This window comes from Lepidochelys olivacea (assembly GCF_965140295.1).
Source record: "Lepidochelys olivacea isolate rLepOli2 genome assembly, chromosome: 6".
In the NCBI taxonomy this organism is placed as follows: Eukaryota; Metazoa; Chordata; order Testudines; family Cheloniidae; genus Lepidochelys; species Lepidochelys olivacea.
Genome location: NC_140416.1, coordinates 107,714,824 through 107,742,596, shown reverse-complemented (window position 1 = coordinate 107,742,596; position 27,773 = coordinate 107,714,824). Strand labels below are relative to the sequence as shown.

The 27,773-nt window shown below is 44.6% G+C and overlaps 1 protein-coding gene across 4 annotated transcripts; it reads left to right on the top strand.

The window, feature by feature from the left end:
• Positions 1-235: 235 nt before the first annotated feature.
• On the top strand, positions 236-6,850 carry ANKRD9 (ankyrin repeat domain 9). 4 transcript variants are annotated; one of them, XM_084629958.1, is made up of 2 exons: positions 236-690; positions 2,621-6,850. In XM_084629958.1, the coding sequence occupies exon 2, from the start codon at positions 2,690-2,692 to the stop codon at positions 3,575-3,577; it is 888 nt and encodes a 295-aa protein (XP_084486084.1). In that variant the 5' UTR covers positions 236-690; positions 2,621-2,689; the 3' UTR covers positions 3,578-6,850. The 4 variants fall into 4 exon arrangements, with proteins under 4 accessions (XP_084486084.1, XP_084486081.1, XP_084486083.1 ...); XM_084629955.1 differs by having other exon boundaries at positions 237-690; positions 2,610-6,850; XM_084629957.1 differs by lacking the exon at positions 236-690 and adding an exon at positions 1,951-1,978 and having other exon boundaries at positions 2,610-6,850.
• Positions 6,851-27,773: the final 20,923 nt, after the last annotated feature.

Below are 27,773 nucleotides of genomic sequence, written 5' to 3'. Positions count from 1 at the left end.
TCAAAGAGACCCCGCCCTGCCCTGCCCCCTTGCGCTGGCCAGTCCCAAACCTCCCAAGAAAGCGTTAAGGAGGGGAGAGGGCGGGGGAGGGATTTTGCTGGCCCAGCTCAGCTGCGCTCTCTCTGGACTAGACAGACACCCGGCCCGGCCCGGCCCTGGCACGAGCCCTCCCGCTTCCCCACCCCTCGCCGTACAAAAAGCCGCCCGACAAGTTTCTTGGAACTTTGCCTGCCCTGACGCAAACAATGGTGCAGGGCCCCCATCCTCCCGGGGCAGCCAATAGGCAGCTGGGAGACCCGGTTGCCACCAATCAGAGGGAGCTGGACAGTTCCCCGGTCCTGACTGACCTTCAGCCGGCTGGCGTAGGGGGGGGATAAAAGAGCCCAGAGGCGGCAGCGGAGGTTTGGCTGCCGCAGCTGCCGCCCCTCCCGCCTTAGAGCCAGGCGGACCCGGCGGGGACCCGGCGCGGCCCGAGCCAAGCGGGAGGCAGCGCGAGCCCCACGGGGAGCTGGCCCGGGAGCGGCCGCCGTGGCCGAGGGCTCCCGCGAAGCGCCCCCCAGCTCATTCAGTGAAGCCGCAGCAGCGCCTGGAAGCCGGGGCTCGGCAGCGGCCCGGCCAAGCCGCAGAGCGGGCGCAGAGAGAAGCCTCCCCGCCCCCGGGTGGGCGCCGCTGCCCTGCGAGCAGCCAGAGGTGAGCGCCGAGCCACGGCTCTCCTCCGGCGCCTGCTGCCTGGGCTCGCCCGGCCGCTGCGCCGCCCCCTGCGCGCCGGTCTCCCCGGCCGGGAGCGCCGGGCTCGGCCAGGGGTGCCCGGGAGGAGGGACCTGAGGCGGGGAGGGGCAGGTTCCGGGGAGGCTGAAGGGAGAAGATGGAGACTCGGGGAGGGAGCGGGAGGGACGGGGCAGGAGAAGGGGCTGGGCTGGGAGGGCGGGTGAGGGCACAGGAGCCGAGAGAGGGGACGCGGGGACAGGGAGAGGCAGCTTGGGGGTGGGACAGGATCGGAGCTGGGGCACGGGGGGTGAGATTTGGGGATGGGGCACAGGGAGCTGGGGCACAGGGAGCTGGGTCACAGGGGTGAGTGGGGGGAGGGTTGGGGACCAGGCACAGGGAGCTGGGTTACGAGGGTGAGTGGGGGGACGTTTGGGGATGGGGAATAGGGAGCTGCGGTGTGGAGGTCAGTAGAGGAGATTTGGGGATGGGGCACAGGGAGCTGGGGCACGGGGGGTGAGATTTGGGGATGGGGCACAGGGAGCTGGGTCACAGGGGTGAGTGGGGGGAGGGTTGGGGACCAGGCACAGGGAGCTGGGTTACGAGGGTGAGTGGGGGGACGTTTGGGGATGGGGAATAGGGAGCTGCGGTGTGGAGGTCAGTAGAGGAGATTTGGGGATGGGGCACAGGGAGCTGGGGCACGGGGGGTGAGATTTGGGGATGGGGCACAGGGAGCTGGGTCACAGGGGTGAGTGGGGGGAGGGTTGGGGACCAGGCACAGGGAGCTGGGTTACGAGGGTGAGTGAGGGTGAGTGGGGGGACGTTTGGGGATGGGGAATAGGGAGCTGCGGTATGGAGGTCAGTGGAGGAGATTTGGGGACAGGGCACAGGGAGCTGGGTCACAGGGGTGAATAGGGAGATTTGCGGGGTGGGGAACAGGAAGCCGGGTTATGGGCGTGAAATTTGGGGACAGGGAGCTAGGTTATGGGCATGAGATTGGGGGGTGGGGAACAGGGAGCTGGGTTACAGGGGTGAGATTTGGGGATGGGACACAGGGAGCTGGGTTACTGGGGTGAATGGGAGGATATTTGGGGATGGGGAACAAGGAGCTGGATTACAGGTGTGAGTGGGGGGAGATGGGGGGGAACAGTTGAGTTAGGAAGACTGAGACTTTATAAAATTATAAGTTATATTCGCCTCTGATGGGCTGAAATTTCTCAGTCAGATTTATCAGCATATTGCATTTGAAAAAAGCTTGAATCCTCTGAAGCTGGTAATTTCTTGTTAAATTAGATTTGTTTGCTTGTGTTTCCAGCTCTGGACTTCCTATCTTAGCCTTGCTTTGTTTGCCTATAATTCAGACAAAGGTGAGGCGGGTTAGTGCATCTCTACCATTTTGTATATTATTGAAAATATGTGCCCTCCTGAGCCAAAAATGTACAAAGCTAGAGGAACCCCAGAACAGTTCTTTTCCACTTAGTACCTTTGTCAGGATGGCAAAACATAAGCCTTGTTTACAAGGAAAGGCACCGTCTTAGTCTCTTGGTTGCCAAAGTGAATCATTTGACACATGCCCTACCACCTTGAAGATTGCCTCAAGGCTGTTTAACAGGACAGTGATTGTGAGGAGATCTCTGTGGCCTTGGGAAAGAACATTTCAGTTTGGACCAGATTGATAGTTCAGTTTGCTGAACTGATCAATCTGAATCAGCCTTGCCCTCCACATAAAAGTTAGAAATTAACTGTGATTAAAAGCACAACCAGAGTTGCGGGAAAAAAGAACAGGGCTTTGCTGGGGAGAGGTATGTGTGTTACTGTGCTGTCCCCAGGTTCACTGGGGAAGGGGGAGTGACTGACTGACTAGCAATCATTAAATCGTGTTTTTGGTTTGTTTTTTTGGGAAGTGTTTCTGTAGGTCTTGGACCTAATGAGGCATTTTGACAACAAAGTGGGGAAAAGCCCCTCTTGAAGCCCAAGCTCAGCGATGCCCTGGAACGTCAAATGGCTGAACAGTTACAGCAGCCACAATTCCCAGTCCCAAAAGCAATGTAAGAAATCCTCCTTCGCCTTTTACCAGGCAGTGAGGGACTTGGTGCCTGTGTGGCTTCTGGAGGACATAAGGACAATGGAGGCCTTTCACTGGGAAGAAGGAGGAAAGGTGAGCACCTATTCTCCCTCTGAGGCTCTTCTCTATGCCCTGGTGCACAACCACCAACCTTACGCTCAGTACCTACTGAGTAAATTTCCTCAGAGCGCCCTGGCCATACCCAGCCAAAACTTCAGCTGCTGCCAGTCATCAGCTCCTCACCTGGCCATGGCAGTTCGCTACAACCGCACCCACATCCTCTTCAGAATACTGAAAGCCATCAGAGGCTTTCCAGAGAAAGAGAGAGCCAGCTACTTGGACCGCAGGGGATGCAGTCGCGTGGAAGGCAGCAAAACTGTCTTGCATGTGGCCTGTGAACTGTTGAGACCTGAATGTTTGCTTTTATTGCTGGGTCATGGGGCATCGCCCTCCTTATGTGATTGCACTGGGAATACCCCCTTGGACATCTTGCTCCAGCAGATTTCTCAGACCCCTGCGGTTAACATGCGCACCAAGTTCCTCTTGCTGGACTCCCTTTTCCTCTTCATGCCTCAGGAACTCCAATTTTCAATGAAACAGCAACTGCTGGACAATCCTCAACACTGGGAGGACCTTTTGGGAGAGAACAGATTCCAGTGGCTGGCAGGTTTAGCTCCTACATCTCTGTTCATCACAGCTATGCGTGTCTTAATCAGGAGCATTTCACCTGAACAATTCCCAGAGGCACTGGAAAATCTGCCTTTGCCACAGTTTCTGAAGCCTTTAGACTTGAAATTGAAGAGCTAGGGGATGTGCCCAAGAACCTCCAGCTTGTGTGGTTTCAGTATAAAGAGCTGTTAATGCAGAAGTGGGGCAATTCTCTTGTTTTAATTAGTACATGTTTTTAAAAGGATTGTATCTGGCACTTTACATATCTTTTTATTTAAAGATCATTGTGGTGAGTAATTTTCACACCACTTTTTATAAAAGTATTCTATGGTATGTGTAACTTAGGATTCATGGGTGTATATATCTGTAAATAGGTATAAATAGACCAGTGGCAGATATGACTGAAATAGAAATCTAGCAATTTTAAGCTCTGAAGTGACACATCCATGTGAGAGTGGTAGAGATAGGACAAAACCAAAGGGCCTTTCATTTAACCATGGCACAATTCTGGAACAAAATAATTTATTTTTACAAGTATCATAGTTGTCATGGAAGAATATACACACATTAAGGAACAGGTGAAAAATTCTTGATCTTATACAAAAACCAAGGTATTTTTAAAATAATCTAATTAAATTAGGATGGCAGGAATATACATCTGAACAAAAATGGCCATGTGTATGAAAACTGGATTATTTTCCCATAATGTTCTGTGTTCCCTTTGTCCTTCAGTGAAATCCGAGGGGCCTAGTTGTCATTTCTTCTTTTTACTGTGGAGGGAATGGAAGGAGCAGAAAACATGCTCTCTTTGGCCAAGTTTCGGTTAGAGGGAGGAAGCGGGTAATACATCATGGTTTCATCCTCTGTCAGTCCTGCAGAAGCCCCTTCACATGAACACTCTGTTTGAAGTGCTATCATCTTTGGGGAGTGACTAGGAAAAGAAGGAGCAGAGCTGGGCAGAGCCATTCTCCTTACTATTGTCCTCCTGCAAACCCACAGGGACTTTTTTGTGCAAACTGATGTCTGTATTCTGTCATGTGGATTCTTTGTTGTCATTCCCCATCCCTACCCCAAACATGTTGACATAGGTTGTTGAAAAGCCTATGGCATCCTTAGCCCCTGTGAGTATTTAGGGGGTAGCTTGGATGCACTGGACCTCCACCTGAATATCTTGACCCTGAGTGGATGACCAGAGATCCATGAAATATTCCCAGAGATTCTCCAGACATCTCTGCACTGGGAGGGCTATGCCCTCGTCTGCTTGGCAAGGAGCAAACCTTGCCTTCCCCCACCAGTCATTGTAATCTTCATGGCTTCCACAGAGTTTTCCACCTACCTTTGGCCCTACAGGACATTAGCTGAGCTGTCGGGTTGTTTTGCACTAAGACTCTTGCCATGGAGTCAGTTATTGCATTAGAGATTTCAGCCTCCTAGCTCCCTACAGGGTGAGCACGGAGCAGAAGTGAAAAGTCCTAGTTTGAAACATAAATCCCTTTGATCACGAACAAGTTTGGTGGGAAAAACTATGAAAAACACAGAGCAAGCAACTGTAAATTGTTCACAGTTCAGCTGAATAGATTCTAGAGAGTTTATCCAGTGTGGAACTCTCCTCTTTTTAAAAACATACAGTTCTACTGGATATATGATAAAATAGGAAATATTAGAGGGTTGGTATGCTTCAGAAATTTGAGATACAACAGAGGGAAAAAATAGCTTGTTTTATGCTGAGGTAATGCCTCCCAGAAAAAAAACCAAGAGGGTGATTGCTCAAGCTAATTAACACAGGAAATGCAGATCCTTTGCTGGAAGGGGGGTGGGGTCTTGAAATAACCAAAATATGCAATCTTTGATCCTTGAGACCCGCCCCCCCCATTGCCTCAGGGATAACAAAATACAGCCCTGTAGTAGAATTCACTGAACTGCTCAAAGCCAAGAATGCCTTTCACAGCAGTATAAAAACCTATATTACTGGATTCTTCATGCAACTATATCTTTCCCATTATTCCAGGAGCACTACTGTATAAGTTTATTGCATAAATAAACTAGAAGATAAAGCAATCAGTTTTAACTGTGCTGACACCAATCCTTTGCTGCCCACTCCATGCACACACAAAAAACTAGCCTTCATAACCATGTATCATAGGGATAATATACCATGGGCTGGGGAAATATAGGGTTTTGAAAGGATGCTTGGAAGTAAAGAACTGATTATTTTAGCACGTTTTCTATTCCACCCAAAGGTGTTTACTGATGTGAGACAGCAGAATTTGAGTGGTTTGTGCTCTCAGCAGAGCCTGTACATGCAGGCAACAGCCTCATTCTGCAGGGTTATTGTATTAAAAAAACTAGACTATTTTATTCTTTCCTCTCACATCTGCTTTTCCTGCTCCCCCAGCCCTCTCAAATGGTGCAGTTGCCACTTTCCACAGCAATTACTCACTGCAATGCTAGCATAAAACTTTTACTCACCTCCCTCAGCAAGAAGAGAGGGTGTATTATGCAGAACATTACACATTCCTATTGCTCCTTCCCTAGTGAAAACAAAAAAGATTAACATGAATATATTGTATCATGATCATTTCCCAGACTCCTGTAACCGTGCCTTAGTGGGTCACAGCTGAGAATACCGAATTCAGGACAAACTGCTGAGAAATAGGGCAGACACACCCCAAAACTGGTGGTTATTCTCCCATAAGATATACCAAACCAGCAACAAAAGTAAACGTTCACCACTCTGGCTAACAAGGAGTCAGACAAATAGTGGATTGGATCTGTTCTTGCAGCATAATTCCTGCATGTCCTATGTGATCTTGCCATGAAGCTCTGGCAAATGTTTGGAACCCAATTAACGTCAAGTCAATGTAGATATTAATGTTCTCCATAGTGTAGGTACCTTGGCATTTAGCCATGAAAACAATATGGTGGTGTGCCTCGGTTTCCCCTCTCATACAGCATGTTAGGTGTGTAATATTTTTTCTCCTGTGTACAGTTTCAAGACTGGTTACAGGCAGTAACTGTGAAACATCAGTATTACAAGGTCTTTTAACATAAAGTGTGTTGTCATGTAATGAAACAGTATAACCATAAAGGCTTCTAGCACATAGCGAGTTCTTATGTATCACTCCCAACATGTTCAAGAGTTTTTCCAAAAGATCATGCACATTGTACATTCTTACAGTTTTTGGTATCAGCAACACATTAGTCACAAAAGTTAACATTAGCATGAATATTAACATCAAATCTATTACAAGTGTACATTTACAAGCATTTTTGTTAAGTCATGCCTTTGGCTCAATACCCTTGGAGTTTTGGCACTCTAGGGTTAACCTGTGGTTTCCATTTGCAGGATTAAGTTTTTCCCTTTCTCTCTGTCCTGTAGGGTCAAATCCTGAGCTCTCTTGCTTAACAGAATTCATTGGCTGGTTAGGTGTGTCCTTTCTGCTAAGAGCTATGGGCAAGTCTTTCGCCTCTCTCTCCTCCCCCCCCCCCCCCCCCGCGGTCAGGTAATTTGCATCAACACAGACACTAGCTTGTTTACTAGTTTTCAGATTCTTAACTTTTAACAATTCCAAGGCTGGATTCTGTCTTAAAGAGATACCACCCATTTTCACTAGCATGTTAGACTTAAGGTTCTTTTGTCCTTCCATTACCACCCTCTGCTTCCACAGGGAATCAGATGTCAAGTCTACTAAGAGACTTACAAGACATATCCAAAGTGTCTAGAGATGAGTTTGCCTGCCATCCCCTGTATTCTCAAGAGATCAACTGAACAACTGTCCTGCTCTGTAGATTCAGCTACACAGTCGTCCCTCTGAACCTGAGACACAGACTGTTTACTTGAAGAATCAACATGGGGACATTCATGTACCAACAACGTTGCCTCCCCAAAACACTGGTCAAGCACAGCCACTTGGTCATCATAGGGCTGTTCAAATTCCCTGACAATTTTCATTCCATATGAAACCTTCTCAAAGTTATCCACACTGGATCTTTCTAAAGCTGGATCAGTGGATCCATACACATCTGAAAGACTCTGGCAGTTAGGAACTGAAACTACCTCAATCAAATCACTTCCACACTCTTCTGTTACAGCAAACTGCTTGCAAAAACTATCAAGAGGATTCCTCTCCTTTGGAGCTTCTTTAAGCGACCATTCACCTTTACCTTGCTCCACAGAATCATTGCTCTACTGAGCCACAACCAATTCCTTCTGAAAAAAGAAAAGGAGTACTTGTGGCACCTTAGAGACTAACAAATTTATTTGAGCATATGCTTTCGTGAGCTACAGCATCCAATGAAGTGATGCTCACAAAAGCTTATGCTCAAATAAATTTGTTAGTCTCTAAGGTGCCACAAGTACTCCTTTTCTTTTTGCGAATACAGACTAACACGGCTGCTACTCTGAAAAAAATTCCTTCCAAGTTTCACTTACACCCAGAATCATCACTGGCCCATTAGGAGGATTCTTACACAACCCCCTTTTAGGCAAGCTGCTAGACTCCACAGTTAAAATGTTAGAGGCATTCTCCTCCCCTTTGCAGTCCTTGCTGGCAACATACAGGTTACCAGGCTTAATACACACATGCTTAGGGACCATTCCTTTGTTACAAGTTTTCACAGTGGGTAACGCAGTTAAATCACCTTCATACTCTCCTTGTGCCCTGACCATGATATCAACCTGGTTAAACAGAGTTGTCATATCTTTACTCAGCACCATACTAGCAATAGACAAAATAGAAGCACCAGAATTGCCTAGTCCTTGGGACTTTGTTATGACACTAACTGGATGTGAGCTAGTTACAATTTCATTCTCCCTAGCAGACACAAATTTAGGAATACTTCCTTCCTGGGCTTTAGTTAAATCCAGAACTAACTCGGGCAACTGACAGATTCTCAAGTAGCATAAGCGGAGAAGCACTTTCTGTCTGCTCCACAGACAAAGAACTAGAGACACACCCTTTTGCAGCAGACACTGCTATTCTTAACAGACAAAAACTGGAAATATCCTTTCCTTTGTCCCAGCACCCATGGCTGATTTCAGACATATACTTGGAAAGTGGGACAGCTTCCTTAGTAGGCAAGTTGCCACTCCCAACAGATAAACTGCCATTCTCCACATTACAATGAGCAACTTTAAGCAAATCACTTCTACCTTGTTCAGGCTTACTTTCGCAAGCTTCTCTTGCCAAGAATCCATTACCCACAAAAAACTACCCTTTTCGTCCTCAATTAGGGCTTTAACCTGACTTTAATTCAACTTTAATCTGCTCTAGAGAAACGTTTTCCTGATCAATGAGTTCTCTCTATGCTTTATCTAATTCCAGATTCACTTCTGAGATATTAGACAGATATTCAGAAACTTCATTCACAAACAGCATTTTTTGCACAAACAGCTATTTTCCACCTTCCCTAGGTTAGAGACACCCTTTCCCTGGCCAGAGCAAAACTGGTTAAATACAGACAACTTCTTAGAGCCATACAACATACCAACATTGTTATAAACTGGACTTCCAAGGTGATACAGTGTCTGCTGTTCTTCCATTGCTTTTTTGATTTGGAGCTTAAGTTTGTCCACTTCTGTCTTAGCTTGCAGCACTTCCATTTGCCTCCTGTATGCTTTTTTGGTTCTTTCTTCAGCTTGCTTAGCTCTCTCTTCAGCTCTTTTTCCAGCTGGGCCAAGGCTTGCTACTCTTGCATTCGAAGTTCTGCCAGTCTTTGTTCATGTTCAAGACACAGACTCTCTCTCAGGGCTTGCAGTTTGATTGCTTCTGCAGATGCCTTCTGGCTCATGGTCACTGATCTTTAACATTTAAAATTCTCAATATCAAAATTCAAATTTTGAATAGCGTGGGGTTCTGATCCAAAGCTTAACTGACTTGGTTCTGTGGATCCTAGCCAGACTACGCCACTGTAACCAGGCCTCTGTGGGTAACAACTGAGAATACCAAATTCAGGGCAAACTGCTGAGAAATAGGGCAGATACACCCCAAAATTGGTGGTTATTCTCCCATAAGATATACCAAACCAGCAACAAAAGTAAACTTGTTTCACCACACTGGTTAACAAGAAGTCAGAAAAGATATTCCAATCCTTGCATCATCACCAAAAACACTAGGCTTAAAGATAAGGGGTTCTTTAAAACCAATTTCATCCAATAAAAGATTTTTGTGATCCCAAAGGACCAGCCACACACCCAGGTCAATATATAACTCAGATCTTACCCAATAATCATGCTGTTGCCAATCTTTTAGTATCTAAAATATGAAGGTTTATTTATAAAAAGAAAAAGAAAGATGAGTTAAAATTGGTTAAAAGAATCAAATACATACAATAAATGCACAGTTCTTGGATCAGGCTTGTAGCAGTGATGGAATAAACTGCTGGCTTGTTAAGTCTCTGATTGCTTCCAAATCATTGGAAGGTCCTCAGTCCCTTGAATGCTCCCATCAGGAAAGTTCATAGTCCAGAGGTTTGAGCAGGAAAGAGGCAAATGGAGATGTTTCCAGGGCCTTTTAGAGCTTCTCTCAAGTGAAGGTTTCAGAGTAACAGCCGTGTTAGTCTGTATTCGCAAAAAGAAAAGGAGTACTTGTGGCACCTTAGAGACTAACCAATTTATTTGAGCATGAGCTTTCGTGAGCTACAGCTCACTTCATCGGATGCATACCGTGGAAACTGCAGCAGACTTTATATATACACAGAGAATATGAAACAATACCTCCTCCCACCCCACTGTCCTGCTGGTAATAGCTTATCTAAAGTGATCATCAGGTGGGCCATTTCCAGCACAAATCCAGGTTTTCTCACCCTCCACCCCCCCACACAAATTCACTCTCCTGCTGGTGGTAGTGGATGGGCTATCCATTCCTTGAATGGACTCAGTAATCCACCATCATTAACTAGGACATGCCACTCATAAGGCTGACCATTCATTGTCATAAAGACAGAATAGTGATCAGAACATTCACAGCTTCCATCGTGATCCCAAAAGGGTCAAATTAAGCTCGATGAAAAAGTTTACCTGTTCACTTAGATGCTGTGCAAAGAGGGTCTAAGGACAGACCCAACTCCCACGGAAGTCAATTGGAGTTCTTCTGGTGACTTTACTGGGAGTCAGATCTGACTCCTGAAAATAAATGGCAAAGGAATCCCTACTTGTGAGACTCTTCCAAATCCTATCAGAATAATCCAGTGTGCTCTAGCAGGCTGTGTTAGAAACATGGATAGCTACAGTCCTGATTCAGCTCCCATTAGCATTAATAGACTCCCATTGATTTCAGTGGGAATTGGATTGGGTCTTAGGTTGAGCCAAATACAAGTGTATGAGATATTACCAGATATAGGCCAGAAAAAAGGAAAATATTTAGCACTTATTAGACTGTGAGTACTTAGGGGCAGGGACTGTGTCTTCCAGTATTTGTGTTGAGCACCGAGCACACTTTGGGCGTTACAATTACAACTACAGCTGTGTAAGTCTCAACTTTAGTTTGACTTGCTCCCACAAGAAATTTGATTTTCACACAATTCCACCACATGCATCAGAAATCTACCCCACCACAGTACAGTCTACTAGAAAGTTCCTAATGTGTGAGACATCCTATATAGCATGTTGTAATAAGCCTGCAAAAGGTTAAAGGTCAAAGTTGCCTCTGAGAGTCCTTGTGTATGGCCCTCTCCCAGGCTGCTGGGTGATTAATTTGGGTAAACATAAAGGCTCCCATCAATGTGTTATTATAGGACTGAAGTCAGGCCCATTCCTGTGGACCTGCTGTTTTTACTCTAAGGTCACTGAGACGTTGTTGCAGCCTGTTGATGTGTCTGTAATACCTAATCTGATAAATGGAGACTTTGGGCAAACTGTACTGGTGTTATATAGTCTGATAACATACTCTAATAGAATTGGATTTTGTTCTTTTAACTGAGTCTAGTGTTTGTAAAAGATGCTGGACTGCCAGCCCTGGGAACAGAAGTCCTCTCTTTATTTACAGAATAACTACAATAGCAGCATGAGGTTTCCTCCCAATGACTTGCCTCAGCCCCACTTTGGAGAAGCCTTTTGCAGCGATCAGCATGTATAGATGGTGTTCAGTCTCCACAGCCTATTCAGCCCTTGGCCTTTATGTAGAGACTGCCAACAAAAATGTCAATTAGTGCCAGTTGTCTAAAGCAAATGATGACAGTTCTATCAAGTCTCCACAGGACCAGAGGTGCCATGCAAGATTTTACAAGTCTGTTGCAGAGGCCAGGGAAAGCAGATGCACCTAGTCAATTGTAAGACCAGGGTCTTAGGCAACAGGGGATTGAGTAGGAGTAGCCTGGGTACATATTTAAGCAACTCCTTTCAGAAAGGAACAGCAAAAGGATGAGTTACTGCATCTTTGTGAAATGCTTTCAAAAGTATCAAGGGTAGCACACATACCCAGCATTCCAGTTGTAGCCAGTGCCTCCAACAGGTAATTTTGACAAAGGTGGCACACAGGCCATGTACTCAGCATTTAAACAATGCTTTAGATTTCTAAAGAGCTGTACAAACCGACTATCACAGCATCTCTGTATTATCTCCATTGATCATCCTGAGAAACTGAGGCACAAACGGCCCTGTTAAATTTGTTTTTAGCCAGGAAGTTTAGCGATGCAAATGTTTGTTACTCATAACCCTGCTGGAGTCAAAAGGAATAGCACTAAAGCGCAGCACAACTAGAGGGCACTCTCCTTTCTTGGTATTGGAGCTTTATCCAGCAGGGGTGGAGTGGGGGCAGGGCTGGGACAGAGCAGGGGTGGGGGCCATGGGTGCCCCAAATTTCCTGGTGCCTTATGCAGCTGCGTACTTTGTGTATGGGTAGGGATGGCCCTGCATTTAAGTAACCCCAGCCACAGAAACACTACCTATTACTTTCTCAGAATTTATTGAGCAACCCCTTCTTGCCATACCCGGTGTTTCAGCAGTGGCTTAACTCTATAGTGTCGCATGGTTCCTGCTTGAAGAAGTTTGCATGTTACCTTTTTCTTTGCATTAAGTATGCACGCATATATACATCACACAAATGCACATCAGACAGAACCAGAGAATGTAACCCAAAAACATTAGCAGAAGAGACAAGTACAATGGTTTATGAAAACATTACCAGAAGTTCATTAATCCTAATAAAAAGGACCGATCCAGGTTCTACTGAAGTAAAAGGGCAACCTCTTTGGTTCCCATTTATGGATCCAGTATTTCTTTGCCAAATTAAACTTATCTGGAATATCAGTATTAGTTGGAGAGACCATATACCCCAATTAAGTGCATCTTTGAAAGTGGGCAAATCTAAAAAATTAGAGGCATGTAACTTTCATAGACATTTATTTTTAAAGCTATTGTGATCATCTAGTCTGACCTGTATAACACAGGGAATAGAATATCTTCCTGTAATTCCTGCATGAAGCTGATAATTTCTGGTTGAGCTAAAGTAGCTCTTTTAAAAAAGAAATCCAGACTTGATTTAAAGACTTCAAGAGATAAAGAGCTACAATCCTTGATAAGAAGACTGTTGCAAAGCTCAGTATTGAACCCAGATCTCCTTAATCCCTGTCCCTTGAACACAAAACCAGGCTTCTCCTCCTTCCTCTGCTTATTTACACACAAAAACAAATGTTCACATTTTAATTTAATGTATATTTTTAAGTGAAAATTAGTAGAATTGGTAGAATCAGCTCAAACCAGTGAATGATCCCCATATAATAGCACATGGCCAGGAAACATATTCATGACCTCTTGTCCTAAACTGGGACCTGATCCCAATTCACAATGAAATCAGTGCTAGTCATTCCATTTCAAGAATGAGATCAGGCCCTTAGGGATGATCGCATCTAGAACCAGAGATAGGCCTGAGCCAAAAACTCATATCAACATACCCCAGGACCTTGGATGAGTTAAAATATGGATCTAGCCTTTGTGGCTTGGGCCCATCTTGAACTAGGTTAATCCAAGACAAAGTCAGCATGCCTCAGAAATACATTGTAGGTCAACTCCTTTTCTTCAGTAATATCTCTTCTCATTTTGCATTGTTAATGTAGAAAAATTTAAGGGGACAAATTCATGCCTGTTATAACTCTACTAACTACTATGGAGTCAAAATGGATGAATGTGTATCCTATTCTTAATGTTTTTTGGGAGGAGGGATTATAATTATGTTTTTATGGTGTGACAAGGCTACATTGAACATGTTAATTACAGTATACAATATTGAGCTGTAGCTCACGAAAACTTATGCTCAAATAAATTTGTTAGTCTCTAAGGTGCCACAAGTCCTCCTTTTCTTTTTGCGAATACAGACTAACACTGCTGCTACTCTGAAACAAATATTAATCTTTATAACTCAGTGTAATCTCGATGAAATAATGTCCATGGCAGCATATTCAAGTGAAACCTACAACTCACGGTTACAAAGAAAGTGAAGTCACTTGAGGATCAGTCTCGTTGGATGCCTTTTTCTCCATATCTGAAAAACCATGTGTTATCGCTCTCCATGTGGGGAGCAGAAATATGCCACAGTTGTAGCCCAAAGAGAAACCTCAGCCTGGCAGGACTGAGCAATACAAAATCCAAACCCTTTGATTTCTGTCCTTTGTGAACAATGGACATAAATGTGCTAAAGGGAAATAGGGATGCGGGCTGGACAAAATAATATTATTGTATCTTTAAACCAAAACCCACGTGATGATGTAGGCTTCCGAATTGTATTCTCCGGTATTGGAGCTGTGTGGCTGGATCCGGCAAGAAGATGTGCAGGTGTCTTGTAGAGAGAAGGGTAGGCCCCTAGGTGTGGTTATGCCTGCTCTGCCATGGAGGAGATCTGGGGTTGACCCTCAGTCCATTCTGTCCCTGTTACCAGCTGGGGCCGGGAATGCCGTTAAAGCAGATCACTCCACAAGGGAAGGAATGCATTGGTTCATTCATCCACAATCTTCAGGGTCCAGGTGGAGAGCAGCACCTACAGGCTGTAAAGGAGGCCTCACCTTGTCCTGTAAGACTGTACCTTGTACATACCTGATAGAACGGGTATATCAAGAAGAGTTCATGGCAATATATATGGTCAAATAGTGATACTCTCATTTAGGAAAACTGCTGACGTCAAATGGGAGTTTTCTGGAGTAAAAGCTGAATTGAGGACCTCAGGCCTCGAGTCTCATGCTTAAAAATCATCCTCCCCTCCAGCAGAAAAACATTTATAAATACTAAGTATTTCTAAGATTATCAATAGCCCATGGAAGGAGGGACAGAGGCCAAATGGTTTGCCCCAAATTTTTAATTTTTCACACACAAAAATAAAATAAAATCTTATCCTATTCTATATAATCCCTGAAGCATTGTCAAGGGCTAACCCCTAGACCCACTAAAGTCAACGGCAAAGCTCCCACTGATTTCAGTCAGACCAGGATTTGCTCCATTATAGTGCACAGATTAGAATAGATCCTGGAGGAATAGAACCCAAATGCTTCCTACAAAAGAAACAAACAATAGGATAGATAAAAATGCAGGCTATGCAGAGAGGTTTTTCAAATAACTCCTTCCATTTCCAGTGCCAGAACAGAACATTCACTTGGTTTATCGTTTAAACCTTACTGAAGAGCTTAGTGTGGAATGTGGCCGCCTGCTTGTTAAGGAGAGCATCATCCCAAGAGCAGGCAACACCCGTGCTCCACCATCTGCCCAGACTGCCTGTTTGCTTCTGCCTGGAGTTTAAGGAGCTATATGTAACCTAAAAAGCCATAAATAGTCTGGCATTCAGTTCCCTCTCGCCCTGTGCAATACCCATTGCAGCTGCAATTAGCGGAGGCACATGAGCTGAACCTCCTCCCCTCACCCAGGTTAAGCTAGGTGGGGGGTTCAAAAGGGCATTCTTCTCAGCTCCAGACCAAGCTTCCTTCTGGTCTGCCAGAACCTGGATTCATTAGCGTTCAGCACAGACCACAAATCCCATTCTTTTCCTTAGGTGTTTCAGGAGGGAGCTGGCCAAGGGATATGATGTGGTGGGTTTCAGGTTAGGGTGATTACCTTCCTTGTAATAGTATGTGAAGCACTAGGGAGAACTCATCACAGAGTCATGTTGATTTAATTCAGACGGTTTGCATTGTTCACTCTTGTGAAAACACCCAGAGGAATGGATGGGCACTTTACCATCAATGGTCTGTGAAATCCATTACTGTACGTGAGCTGTAGCTCACGAAAGCTCATGCTCTAATAAATTGGTTAGTCTCTAAGGTGCCACAAGTCCTCCTTTTCTTTTTGCGAATACAGACTAACACGGCTGTTACTCTGAAACCTGTACCCAATACAATGTTTCTAAATGGTTTCTGTTCTGCAGAACATTGACCAGTCTTCACATGGTCTAGGCCATTCTGTAAATGGAGTAATCAAATAAAGAACCACCAAAAATACTATACTGGGTAAAGTTAGGAGGATTTATACTAGTATCAACTGTACTCTTTGTATACTCGGGAGATAGAAGGAACAGATAACTTCATGATCATCTCCCCCATCAGATTCCAACATCCCAGCTCAGCTTTGACACCCTTCATCTTCCCTGTCACTAAAGATCACAGCCTGGCTGCTCTAGGACTTATTTAGCGACAGAATTATCTGGCAGAAAATCATTTTCTGAGACAGAGCCTGATGTCTGAGACAGAGCCTGATGTTGTGAGAGCTGGTGGGGGTGATTCATTGGCTTATTCATTCATTGGTTCAACCATTTTAACATTTAAAACAGATTTGTAAAAATAATCCAACTCCATAACATATTTCCACCCTCTTTCTGTATATGTTAGGTAAAACGCTCTTTGAATACCTTGACCACATGTGAGCACTCTGTGCAACAAGTGAGCTATGCAAAGTGCAGGCCTTGTTGCAGCCACAAAACCCTGCACCTGAATGTATGAAACTCATAGTGTGTCCCCCTCTCTGTGCCCAATCCACAAAGGATAGGAGTTGTTACAGCCCTCAGCTACAGAGCTTGGCTCTTAAGAGCTAAACGCATGAACTAAAGGTCCCTAGCTCAATGTCCCACTGTGCTTGGCCAAGAGGGCAGCTGTCACAATTGCACAGGCAATCACCTGATTTGCATGTGCAGGCCAACTGGCTGAGCACACAGTCAAGTGGTCTTGCAACACCCCACTCTGTATGTGCAAACAACTTGTTTGCTTATACATATGTGGTGCCTAGTAGGTATATTTTGCACAGTTCACCGACTGCACTACTTTTAAAAACATGGTCCTGCAGGCAGCCACATAGCTTAAAAATGAAGTCAGAGTTACACTTCTGCATTAAAAGGGTATTTACCTAATCCTGTGCTCAGGCATCGTGACTTTGCATAGCTCCCATTATCTTTCCACCAGCCCTGGTGAAAAACAACATAAGGAATTAAGGGGAAAGCTTTTTTTAATTTTCCTGGTTAATGTGGGAGCATGAATTGATTTATTGCCCTTGAAAGTGAGAGAGTGTAACGCTGCTAGCTAGCACTAAGCAGGGAAGAGGATCCACAAGCTGCTATGCAGCTCTGCCGATCTTAAACCCCCAGCAGCAACACTCCAGTTATTCGAGTGCTGCACCTTTCTTCAACGGAGGCTGCCGAGCGGAACTGTGTGTTGGCTTTGTGATGTGACATGTCCTGGCTGTTACTCTGGATACCGCATTTGCTCATCTTTTTAACATTTGTAGTGTGCATGAAGGACAGGAACAGCACAGAAGTCGTAAGAAATCTTGAATTCTGAGCTGCGAGTGTACTCAGAAGTCCTTTGTTCTGGAGTCAAAAGAACCCTTGCCTGCCTTCCACTTTGGGTTTAATGCTTTCGAAGTAGTTGCCCAGATACCAACAAAATCTTATGTAGCCTCCATGCCTGTAACAATACTTCATTCAGATTGCTGCAGGCATTAGCTAAGCAGGCTAGGGCTGAGATGATTTTAGATACCAGACTTCCAAGGAAAATCCCAGATACCAATACTGATGACCCAGTAGAAGGCAGCCTGAAAGTGCCATTTGTATGATGAGACATTGGCCTTGAGGAGCCCTGACCACTCATGGTCATTAAAGATAGTACAGCACTTTTCATTAGAAAAGGGGCATTGATGTAACGCATTAGCAAAGCATGTGCCACATCCCTCTCTACTAGCCAGTCTGCTGGAGGATAACAGCCCACTACCACCTAACGGTCCTCAGCTCAGTTGGCAGAAATCTGTGCTGGGAGGCCAAAAGTTCTGACTTCAAGTCCCCTGTGCTGGTATCGTTACATTAGTTCAAGTATGCTAGTCACATTCCAATATATGTAATGGCATTTTACTCACTGCCCATTGCTTCATTTGGATAAAATAATTGTGTGTGTGTGTGTGTGTGTGTGGAGGGGAAGCGTTTAGTGTCAGGGAAGCATGCACTAGACAAGTGCCTAGATGTTGACCAAAATTGCTACAGGATGTAAACCTGAGCATTTTCTGATTATAATTCTGCCACATTGTCATACTCTAGAATTAACAGAGTCCTAAATTAATCCTCCCTCCTCTTAGACTCTTAAAACCTATTAACACAGCTTGATTTTTAATTAAATTTTTGTATGTTAACTTTTTTTAGCGTGTAACTTTCCGCCTGCTTTCAGGTCTCCTCTGCTAGAGGGTCACAACTTTCATTGTGCAGCTGAAAACCATGAATGAATCACTGCCACGCGTACATTTAAACTTTACCTGAAGTCTCCATCAGGAGTCTGGGAGATGATCAGAAGTGCTGAGCACTCACAACTCCAGGTGAAGTCAATGGGAGCTGCATGTGCTGAGCTCCGCAAAAACCCAGGCCATTAGTTATCATCATTTAGACCTTACATGGAGGGGGGAAGATCCATGCTAGTACCTATCTTTAAAAAGGGAATCAAAAAACACTTGGGGAATTATAGACCAGTCAGCCCAACTCCAATATGTGGAAAGCTACTGGAACAAACTGTTAAACAATAAACTGGTAAGCACCTCCAGAGAATAATAGGGTGATAAGTAATAAGCCAACATGGATGTAAAAAACAAATAATGTCAAATCACTCTAATTTCCTTCTTTGACAGGACAACTGGCCTACTGGATAGGGGAGAAGCAGTAGACCTGATATATCTGGATGTTTGAAAGGCTTTTGACACATCATATTTATGTGATTTTCTTTTGAGACTGTCATGTGGGGTGTAGATTAAATTACGAAAATGACTATAATTTTAACTCATTGAAAAACCATACTCAAATGGCTTGGTGTTAAACTGGGAGAACACATCTAGTGGAATCCTGCAGGGGTCAGTCCTGGGTATGGTACTAGTCAATATTTTCATTAATGATTTGGCTAATGGAGTGGAGAGTATGCCTATAAAATTTGCAACTGACACCAAGCTGGGAGAGGTTGCACACACTTTGGAGGACAGGATTAGAATTCAAAATGACCTTGCCAAGTTAGAGAATTGGTCTGAAATCAACAAGATGAAAGTCAATAAAGACAAGTGCAAAGTACTACACCCAGGAAGGAAAAATCAAATGCACATCTACAATTTGGGTAATAACTGGCTAGGTGGTAGTACTGCTCAAAAGGACCGGGGGTTATAGGAGATCACAACTTAAATATGAGTCAACAATGCGATAAGGTTACAAAAATTACTAATATCATTCTGGAGTATATCAATAGCAGCGTTGGGTGTCAGATACAGGAGGTAATTGTCCCACTCTATTCAGCAGTGGTAAGGCCTCAGCTGGAATCCTGCTTTCAGTTTTGGGTGCCACACTTTAAGAAAGCTGTGGACAAATTGGAAAGATTCCAGAGGAGAGCAACAAAAATGATAAAAGTTTTAGCAAACCTGGCCTATGATGAAAGGTTAAAAAAACTTGGCATGTTTAACCTTGAGATAAGAAGACTGAGGGGGGGACCTGATAACAGTCTTCAAATCTGTTAAGGGCTGTTATAAAGAGGAAGGGGATCAATTGTTCTCCATGTTCACTGAAAGCTGGACAAGAAGTAATGGGCTTAATCTGCAGTAAAGGAGATTGAGGTTTGATATTAACGTAACCCAGGCTAATGGAGCTGATGAAAAAGAGAGCCAAGTTTGCTGCTGGGTAGAGAGATGGGGAAGACGGCAGTGTTTACCTTGCCAAAGATGTTGAGCCTTGTGATTGGGCAAACCCTGGGGGGATGGAAGGCTGACTAAGCCAATCAGAGGAATGGGATGAGAAGAGGCCAGCTCTGCCTGAGAGGAGTGTGGGCTATCCAGCACTTTCAACAAGTGTTCTTAATGCTCTTCCAAAGTGGGACCAAACACTATCAAGTCATCCAGATACACCAGAACAGCCAGAAGATTCATGCAACTGTCTGCTTCATTAATCTCTGGAATGTGGCCGGGGCCCCCCAGATATTCCCTGGGGCAGTCTCAGAAATTTGTAGAATCCAAGTGGACAGATGAAGGATGCCTTCATCATATCAACTGGTCCCATGGGTATCTGCTTCTCAGATCCAAAATAGAAAACCAACAGCTTCCTGTTAGGCAATCTAAGGCTTCATCCACTTTTGGGGTGGATTGGTCAGGGATTGTACACCTGTTCAAAGTATGATAATATATGCACTTGCATACATCTTCATTCTTTTTTATGGCCACAACAACAATTGGGCAGGCATAAGAACTTCCAGAGTTCCTGATGATTCCTGTGGTCTTCAACTCCTGGATATGTTTCCGAACATCTTCGACATATGATAGCCTCCTCGATCTTTCATGGAAAGGCCCATCATTCAGCCAGATGTGGTGTTCAAATCCCTTGCCACAACCCACATCCCACTCCCAAGCAGAGAACACTTGGGCTCATTGCACTAGTTTTCATCTCTCTTTCCACACTGGAAGAATAGGGGAGTTCCCAAAGTTCAACTTATATGGGTGTAATCTTCCTGCTGGGGGCCATATGGGCCACAGTTGCAGCCAAGTATATCTGTACAACACATTTTCCTGAGGGATAGTGATTGGCTACTCAGTTTCATTAGCCACCAGCAGCTTTATTGACACTTTTGTACGAGATGAGGTTTTGGCTATACCCTTCGTCACCATCAATCCACCCAGCAGTGCATCTGTATCTGGGGCTTCAACCAGGATTAACTGATTGTTGACCTTCTGATCCACTTGAGCAATTTCATCCACTACACGGGTTGTCTTAGCAGGAATAATAACTGGAGGCCTACATCTTAGTTTGACCATTCCCACCAATCCTCAAGTCCACACTGGTCTCACTCTCCTTCTTTAGCTTGATATGCTTCTGAACGTAGTGCATGGATATTCAGGCTGTGTGTGCACTTAAGTCCAGCAAAGATTTTGCATAGCTGAGCCAAAGCTCCAAACATGGCTGCATTTGTTCCTACAATTCAAGGCACCTGGTTTGGATGCCCAGTGGATGGACCAAAGCAAGTGCGTCTCTCTCTTTCTCAATTCCAACCACATCCTTTGAGACTTTAATTTCACTAGCACATATTCCAGTTATGGGTACTGGTCATCTCCTAACCCCCATACAGCCAACCCAGTTAGAGGTTGCAGGAGCAGATGTTGCTGTAACAATGCGGCCTCTGGCAGGGCATCACTGCGAGTATCAGTTCAGGACAAATTGCTTAGAGCAGGGCAGTTACAGCCCAAAGCTTTAGTTCCTTTACTATTAAGGCACGCCAAACCAACCAAAACAGAGAGGATTTCGGTTTTACCCCACTGGCTAACCATAAGTTAGCAATTCCCTCAGATACTCCAGTTCCCTTTTATCACCCCCAGCACCGCTCCTTATAGGGATGAATGGTTATGAAAACCAACACCAAAACCAAGCAGTAAAAAAAAAGGTGCTCCCGATCCCAAAGGACCAAACCCCAGAGGTCAATATACCAGTCAGATCTTACCCACAAATCACGCTGTTGCCAATCCTTTAGAATCTAAAATCTAAAGCTTTATTCATAACAAGAAGAAATATAGATGAGAGCTAAAATTGGTTAAATGGAATCAATTACATACAGTAATGGCAAAGTTCTTGGTTCAGGCTTGTAGCAGTGATGGAATAAACTGCAGGTTCAAATTAAGTCTCTGGAGTACATCCCCAGCTTGGATGGGTCATTCAGTCTTTTGTTCAGAGCTTCAGTGTAGCAAAGTTCCTCCAGAGGTAAGAAGCAGGACTGAAGACAAGATGGAGGCGATGCAGCTGCCTTTTATAGTCCTTTTGCCATGTGGCTTATGTTTCCTTTGAGTCCAAACACAAGCTACCCAGCACATGGCATGGAAAAACCTTAGAGTTCTGTCCATAGGCATGTCCCTGCATGTCTTCCTGAGTCTGTATCTGCTTTCTCTCAATGGGTCAGTTGTATAGCTGATGCCATCAAGCAGGCTTGTCAGTTCTGATGCCAAATTGTCTGGGGTGTCACATAAAAGCGTAGCACAAGTTTGAAATACAGACAGTACAGAGCCAATACTTATAACTTTAAATACAAAAATGTTACATGTTTACAGATAGCATAATCATAACCAGCAAACCACAACCTTTTCATAGACACTTTACTTGACCTCCTTTGTACAAGATTTGGTGCCACTATATGACCTTGGTTGCAACAATGATCTATACGGTCACCGTTCATGTCAATAACATCACAGTCACCATGAAAAGGATTCAAAGATTATAGTGACCAGAGCGCCACTATCTAGAACAACTGTACACTCTCTTCCCTCAATAGTCACTCCAACCTGAGACTTTGGTCCAGCCACTTCTACAGGCAAGCCAGACACAGCTGGAGGCAAAGATTCAGCCTTCACATCTTTGAGCGGAGGGGAGCAAAGGTGGTTACGGGACCCAGGGTGCTCCCTTACCTGGCCCCTCTAATGTTTCCCACTATCTTATTGACATAGAGGGCCATAAATTGTTCCTCAGTTCTCCCAGAATTTACAGATTTAGAACATCCTCATGGGCAGTGCCCATCTTCTCCACTCTAATAACAGAAACATAGGCTCCAAGAGGCAGGGATTCCACCAAGCCCTATCATTTTCTTGACCCCTGCCTCTCTAGTATAGCTGTCCAACTCGCATTTGTCTGGGAGTCGAGATACTCCACCTCTTGTCATTTGTTGGGGAAGACACTCCTGAGTGCTGTTTCACTGTCAATACTGCTACTTTCTCTTGCAACTCAGCGATCTGTTTCATCATATGGTTACTTTCAGGAGAGGTGTTACACTGAGTGGCTTCCAAAGTACACACTCATTTCAGTCCCTCAGAAAAGCTTATCTCCAGAGTCCTGAGTTTCCCTCTCCCTGATCTCTTGCCTCAGTTTAGCGAAAGACAGGGATTCCCCTCTCTGTCCTCTATATGCAACTGGAGCAACATGAATCCAGCATGTCTAACACCCTTTAACACTTGCTCCAGTCAGAGGTGATCCAAATCACCCCCTGAAACTCTCTCATAGTGGGTTCTCTGTTGGGGTCATTCCATCCATGCCAGATACTGAGATTGTTCTCTCCTGGCTCCTGATGGGTGGACAGCAATTTTAATATACCATCCTCTCCACTTTCAGTGCTTCTAACCATGCCCTCCAAAGCTGAGAGGTATTCAGCCATAGTTGCCTCTGGGTTACGGACCCAGAGTGACCGGATAGATTCAGCAGTAGGTCCTTGTGAACTTTCCACTACGCTCTTTTGTTTGTCCCTTTTGAAGCAGGTCCATTCCTGTTCCATCTGAACAATCAGACTTCAAATTCTTCCTCCTGTGCAGGGGGTAGGTTTTAGCCCTGCAAAGTTTCTTAGTCTCTGATGGCTGCCAGTTCCAGTTTCCAGCCTGCCATTTGTCCCATGGCCTGGGTAAAGGCCTTCAGGAATGAATCTTCTGTCAGAGGGTGAGAAGATGGGGCAGGAGGACTATACACTGCCCTCAAATTGTCTTCCTTCTTTCCTGTTCTCTGGATCAAATGTTGAATTTCTCTTTGAAAATCAGATGTCTCATCTGGTGGTATCAAACCTCATGGACCCAGAACAGAAGGCATCCCATCTCTCTTCTTCCTCTCAATAGGTTTTGCTGAGGAAGGTGACCTTTCCCAAGGCCTGTACAATCTGTGCTCTGGAGATACTCTTGCTAAAGCCTCCCACCACCACAGCCTATTGTGGATCTACTTCATCCCCTTCACACAACTCTAGGACCTGTCCTCTAGCCATGCCGACTAACAGCGGGGATGTTATGGGCCACCACTTGTAACACCGATGCCCCTATGAGGAATTCAACTGGAAAATCTCTGAAGTTCAGGACACACTTCCCCTCCCAGGGGGAGTATGTAAGCCATGCCTGCTCAGGTGTGGCACTTTGTCCCCCTCCAGTGGTGGCTACGCCAGCTAGAGAAGCATATCTTTTAGCTCAGACAGTAGAGACTCATGCATTAAGATCAAGAGGTTCCAGGGATGTTGGCGTTACATTAGGAAAAACTTTCTAACTCTAAGGATAGTTAAGTGCTAGAATAGGTTGCCAAGGGAAGTTTTGGAATCCCCATCCTTTAAGATTTTTGGAACAGATTAGCCAAACACCTGTCAGGGATGGGCTAGGTATATTTGGTCCTGCCTCAGCACTGGAAGAAGGATTAGATGACACTTGAGGTCTTTTCCAGCCCCACATTTCTATGATTCTGTTTTAATTTTACAGGCAACAAGAAAAGACAATTTGGATGGGGAAAGCAATCAACTTGTATAATTAAAGCAGCAAATCATATAAAGGAAACACTGAAAGGCCCTTTTAGATCATCTTGTCCCTTCGTGTCAGTACAGGATTGCACCTTGCGGTATATTTTCCAGTGCTCTGTCCAGTCATAAATTCCTCAAACAATGGAACTTCCACCATTTCCCATGAAAGACAATTGCAGAGTCTAATAAACCTTATTGTGAGGAAATATTTCCTGCTAGTGAGCCTGGCCTTTTCTTTACTCCGGTTCATCCCATTTCTCCTAGTTAATTCCCTTCAGGAATGTACAAACAAATGTATTCTCCTACACTCACCCCATCAGCTATGGTTTACTCAAGCCATATATATTAGGTTCTTTAAACATTTGTTCATGAGTCATTCTCTGCAACCCCTTAATCATTTAGGACAGTCTGCTCAAATTTCTTTTAGGGACTGAAGTGCCCCAAGCTGTATTGAGTGTCTTAGGTGAAGTCTCCACCATGTCGCATAGAAATAGAAGCTAAAAGGCCATATAAGAACATTAAGAATGGGATCATTTACTTTGCTCCAACAGAAGTTTTACTGAATGGTAAATTTCTCATGGACTTCAATGGGACTCTAGTTAAGCTAATATTAGACATTTGTTAGAAGCCCACATTAAACCCTTATCTTTCCAAATAGAAGTTATCTTTACAGCTCCTTGCTGGCTTCTATAGCCTATTGTGCTGAGTCCTCACTAACCCTTGCACATGTAAACACTCAGAGCAGGCCTCGCAGACACCAAGGGAATTACCAGATGCTGACAATGGTTGTCATTAACTCCCAAGACCTCACTTTAAACTGGTGTTGAACTCAGGTTAGCTGTTGCTGTGGACAGGACAGGACAGTTCTCTGCACCCTTCTGGGAGCATTGTAGAAATGTTGGTCCATCAGGGTTCAGTGCTGCTCCCTGAAGGGGTGATAAAAATAGTTTTGCTGCCAGAATGGCCAGGAATCTATTTCTTGCGTGGTTATGGGAAGTGTGGATGAGACCTGGAGGAACATGGTGTCCCCCTCATGCTTCCTGTAAGGTGCTGAAATGGTTTTGTCCCACCCGCACTAGCAGCTCAATTGTTTTCAACATCACTTGAGAAAGGGCCATGGGGCACCCATTGCTAACAACCACTCTCAGCACTGGGTCACTTTATTAGTGCAAATGGGGCCTTGCTGCTTTACCAGCCCCACACCTGAGGCCCTCCTTTGCTAAGCTGAAGATGTCAGCCCACATAAGTAGCTCTTGATCATCACCTATTGAGTAATGCCAGATACACTCATCCTGCCACCAACCACTGATCAAGCTGCCTCTAAAATGGATCGCAGGGCACATCCCTTGCTTACCTGGACCATGACAGAGACATTGGAGTACAAGCTGGACAGGGATAACATCACATCTCAGAACCCAGATGGCGTGAGGCAAAGTCTTAGACTTACAAATGCACTTAAAAACAAACCCAGGACCTACAGGAATCTGAGTTTTACTATGGAAGAACATGAGAGCAGGATTTGACCCTTAAAGCTGAGATAATCCCATAATTTCCAATGCTCTACTTGTCCAATTGTGTAATAAATAATTTAAAAGCCCACATTAAACTTTGCTTCTGAGCTTTCTTACCTTTCCATTTGTTTGTTGCAATCACTATGCTAAGAATATAACCCAAGGAAATGTCAGCAATCATTAACATGAAGATGTAATCCAAGACCAAAAAAAGCTTTGCCTCGAGAATTCATTACTTGAAAAAGAACTAAACATAGTATCTGAACAGTCAGTTATACCAATGCTAATAGATAAAAATAAGTTCATGTTCATAGAAGGTGCCAGGTGGGTATCTCCTTTAAAGGCCAGGAACACAATGTGTATGTCTGTACTGCTATGTAGTGGTGTTCTCTAGAATTATTTATTCTGATGAGTAGGTGCCTTTAATGGAAACCAATACAAAGAGAGAAAACAGCCCTTTGAGGCAGTAGGAAGCAAGATTCACAATGAGCAGAGGAGTCTGGGTGCAAGCTCAGATATCATGGAAAAGCCACCCAGATACTCAGGGATGAGAACACTATAAGGCTAGGATCCTCGCCCAGCTTTCACTGAAAGTCAATGGGATCTGGGAGCTTCACTCCTTTAAGATCCTTTGCAAATCCCTGCCTTGCTGCCTAGACAGAATAGGCCTTGCACTGCTCCCCAGTACATTTGACCTTTTAATTGAGCAATTGCACATTATGGGTGAAATTCACCGGCATGCAGAGGGCCCGCCCTGGGCCTACACACCACTACAGTTCTATTCTGAGAGATTAAGGGGGATTTAAATCGTTCAGAGCTGGCAGCTACCTTGGCTGACACCAGGCATGGAACGAGGGATGTCTAGTGGTAAAAGCATGGGCCTGTGCACCTTGAGTTAAAGAGCCGGGCTCTAGCCCTGAGAGCCATAGTAGACTCATTTCCTGTGTAGATCAGACGAAGCAGCCAAGGAACACAACATGCTGACCAGGAGGCCCTCCGCACAGGAATGAATTTCACCCAAAACGAATTTCCTTAGGGCAGATGTTGAAACCCATGGCATGATTCCCAAGGATGCTCTTCAGAGACTGTTCCTCTTTCGGTTTCTGAGCCCTGCCCTGGTCTAGAGCCCTGCCCAGCTCTAAAACTGGCTTTGAGAAATCAGCGATTGCAAAACTCAGGGATTGAATGGAGCATGGCCTTTTAAACGAAAGCTGAGTCCATTGCTCAACGCAGCTCTCTCAGTTCACATAGCGAGAAGCCTGTCTCACCCATGCACAAACTGTCTGCCACATTTCCAGTTAAATAAAAGGTTTTAATTAAAACAGGTCCAGTGAGTCTCCTTGTTGGCAGCACATGGGTTGCTCAAAAGTGCCATGAAGCATGAATTAGCAGAGCAAGAGCCATAGTGTCAGAGCTAACACACCAGTTCCACCCTGGCTTTAATAAAAGGGTTAACAATCTGACACCACTTTAGTGGAAGGAAACAGCTCAATTGCCTTCCGGTATCCCTTGCTGTACGGCAGTTATGAGCAGTAAGGTGGGAGGGAGGAGAGAGGGAGACAATCCTGAAAGGAAGGAGCCTGGCACACAATAATGCAGGCAGCAGCTTCTCTCAGATGATCATTTGGTTGGATGATCAGTCAGCTGGAGTACAGTTACATTCAGAGTATTCCCCCTCCTCCAGAGCGGGCTCTACATCCCTGCTATGTAATCAAGCTATTTTTTTTGGGGGGGGGGGAAGGTATCTTTCAACTAAACAAAGACTAGCATGAAAAGGAAGTGAGCTTTCTCTAAAAGGCAATGGGATTCGGCTCTGATTTCTCTGGGCAAGTTAGGTCAGCCAAATACAAGTCTTTACCAATTTATTTATTTAAAATACATACTGCATGCTGATAACATTTGAAGAAATCATCCAGCTAATTAGTGTTGAAGTGCAATAGATCTCCTACACCTGTACTTTTGGCATCCCTGTTAATAGCTGATGAGGTTAGCATTTTAGTACTATAATTACAAAATTAATTAACAGTGATTAACTTGTCATTTTAAAGAGTTACCCTGACAATTTATCATGCGCTCCACAAACTTGAGAGAATTAGACTTTCACCACATGCAAACTA

Coding starts and splice junctions, on each gene's coding strand:
- ANKRD9 (XM_084629958.1), top strand. CDS start 2,690: ATGCCCTGGAACGTCAAATGGCTGAACAGTTACAGCAGCCACAATTCC.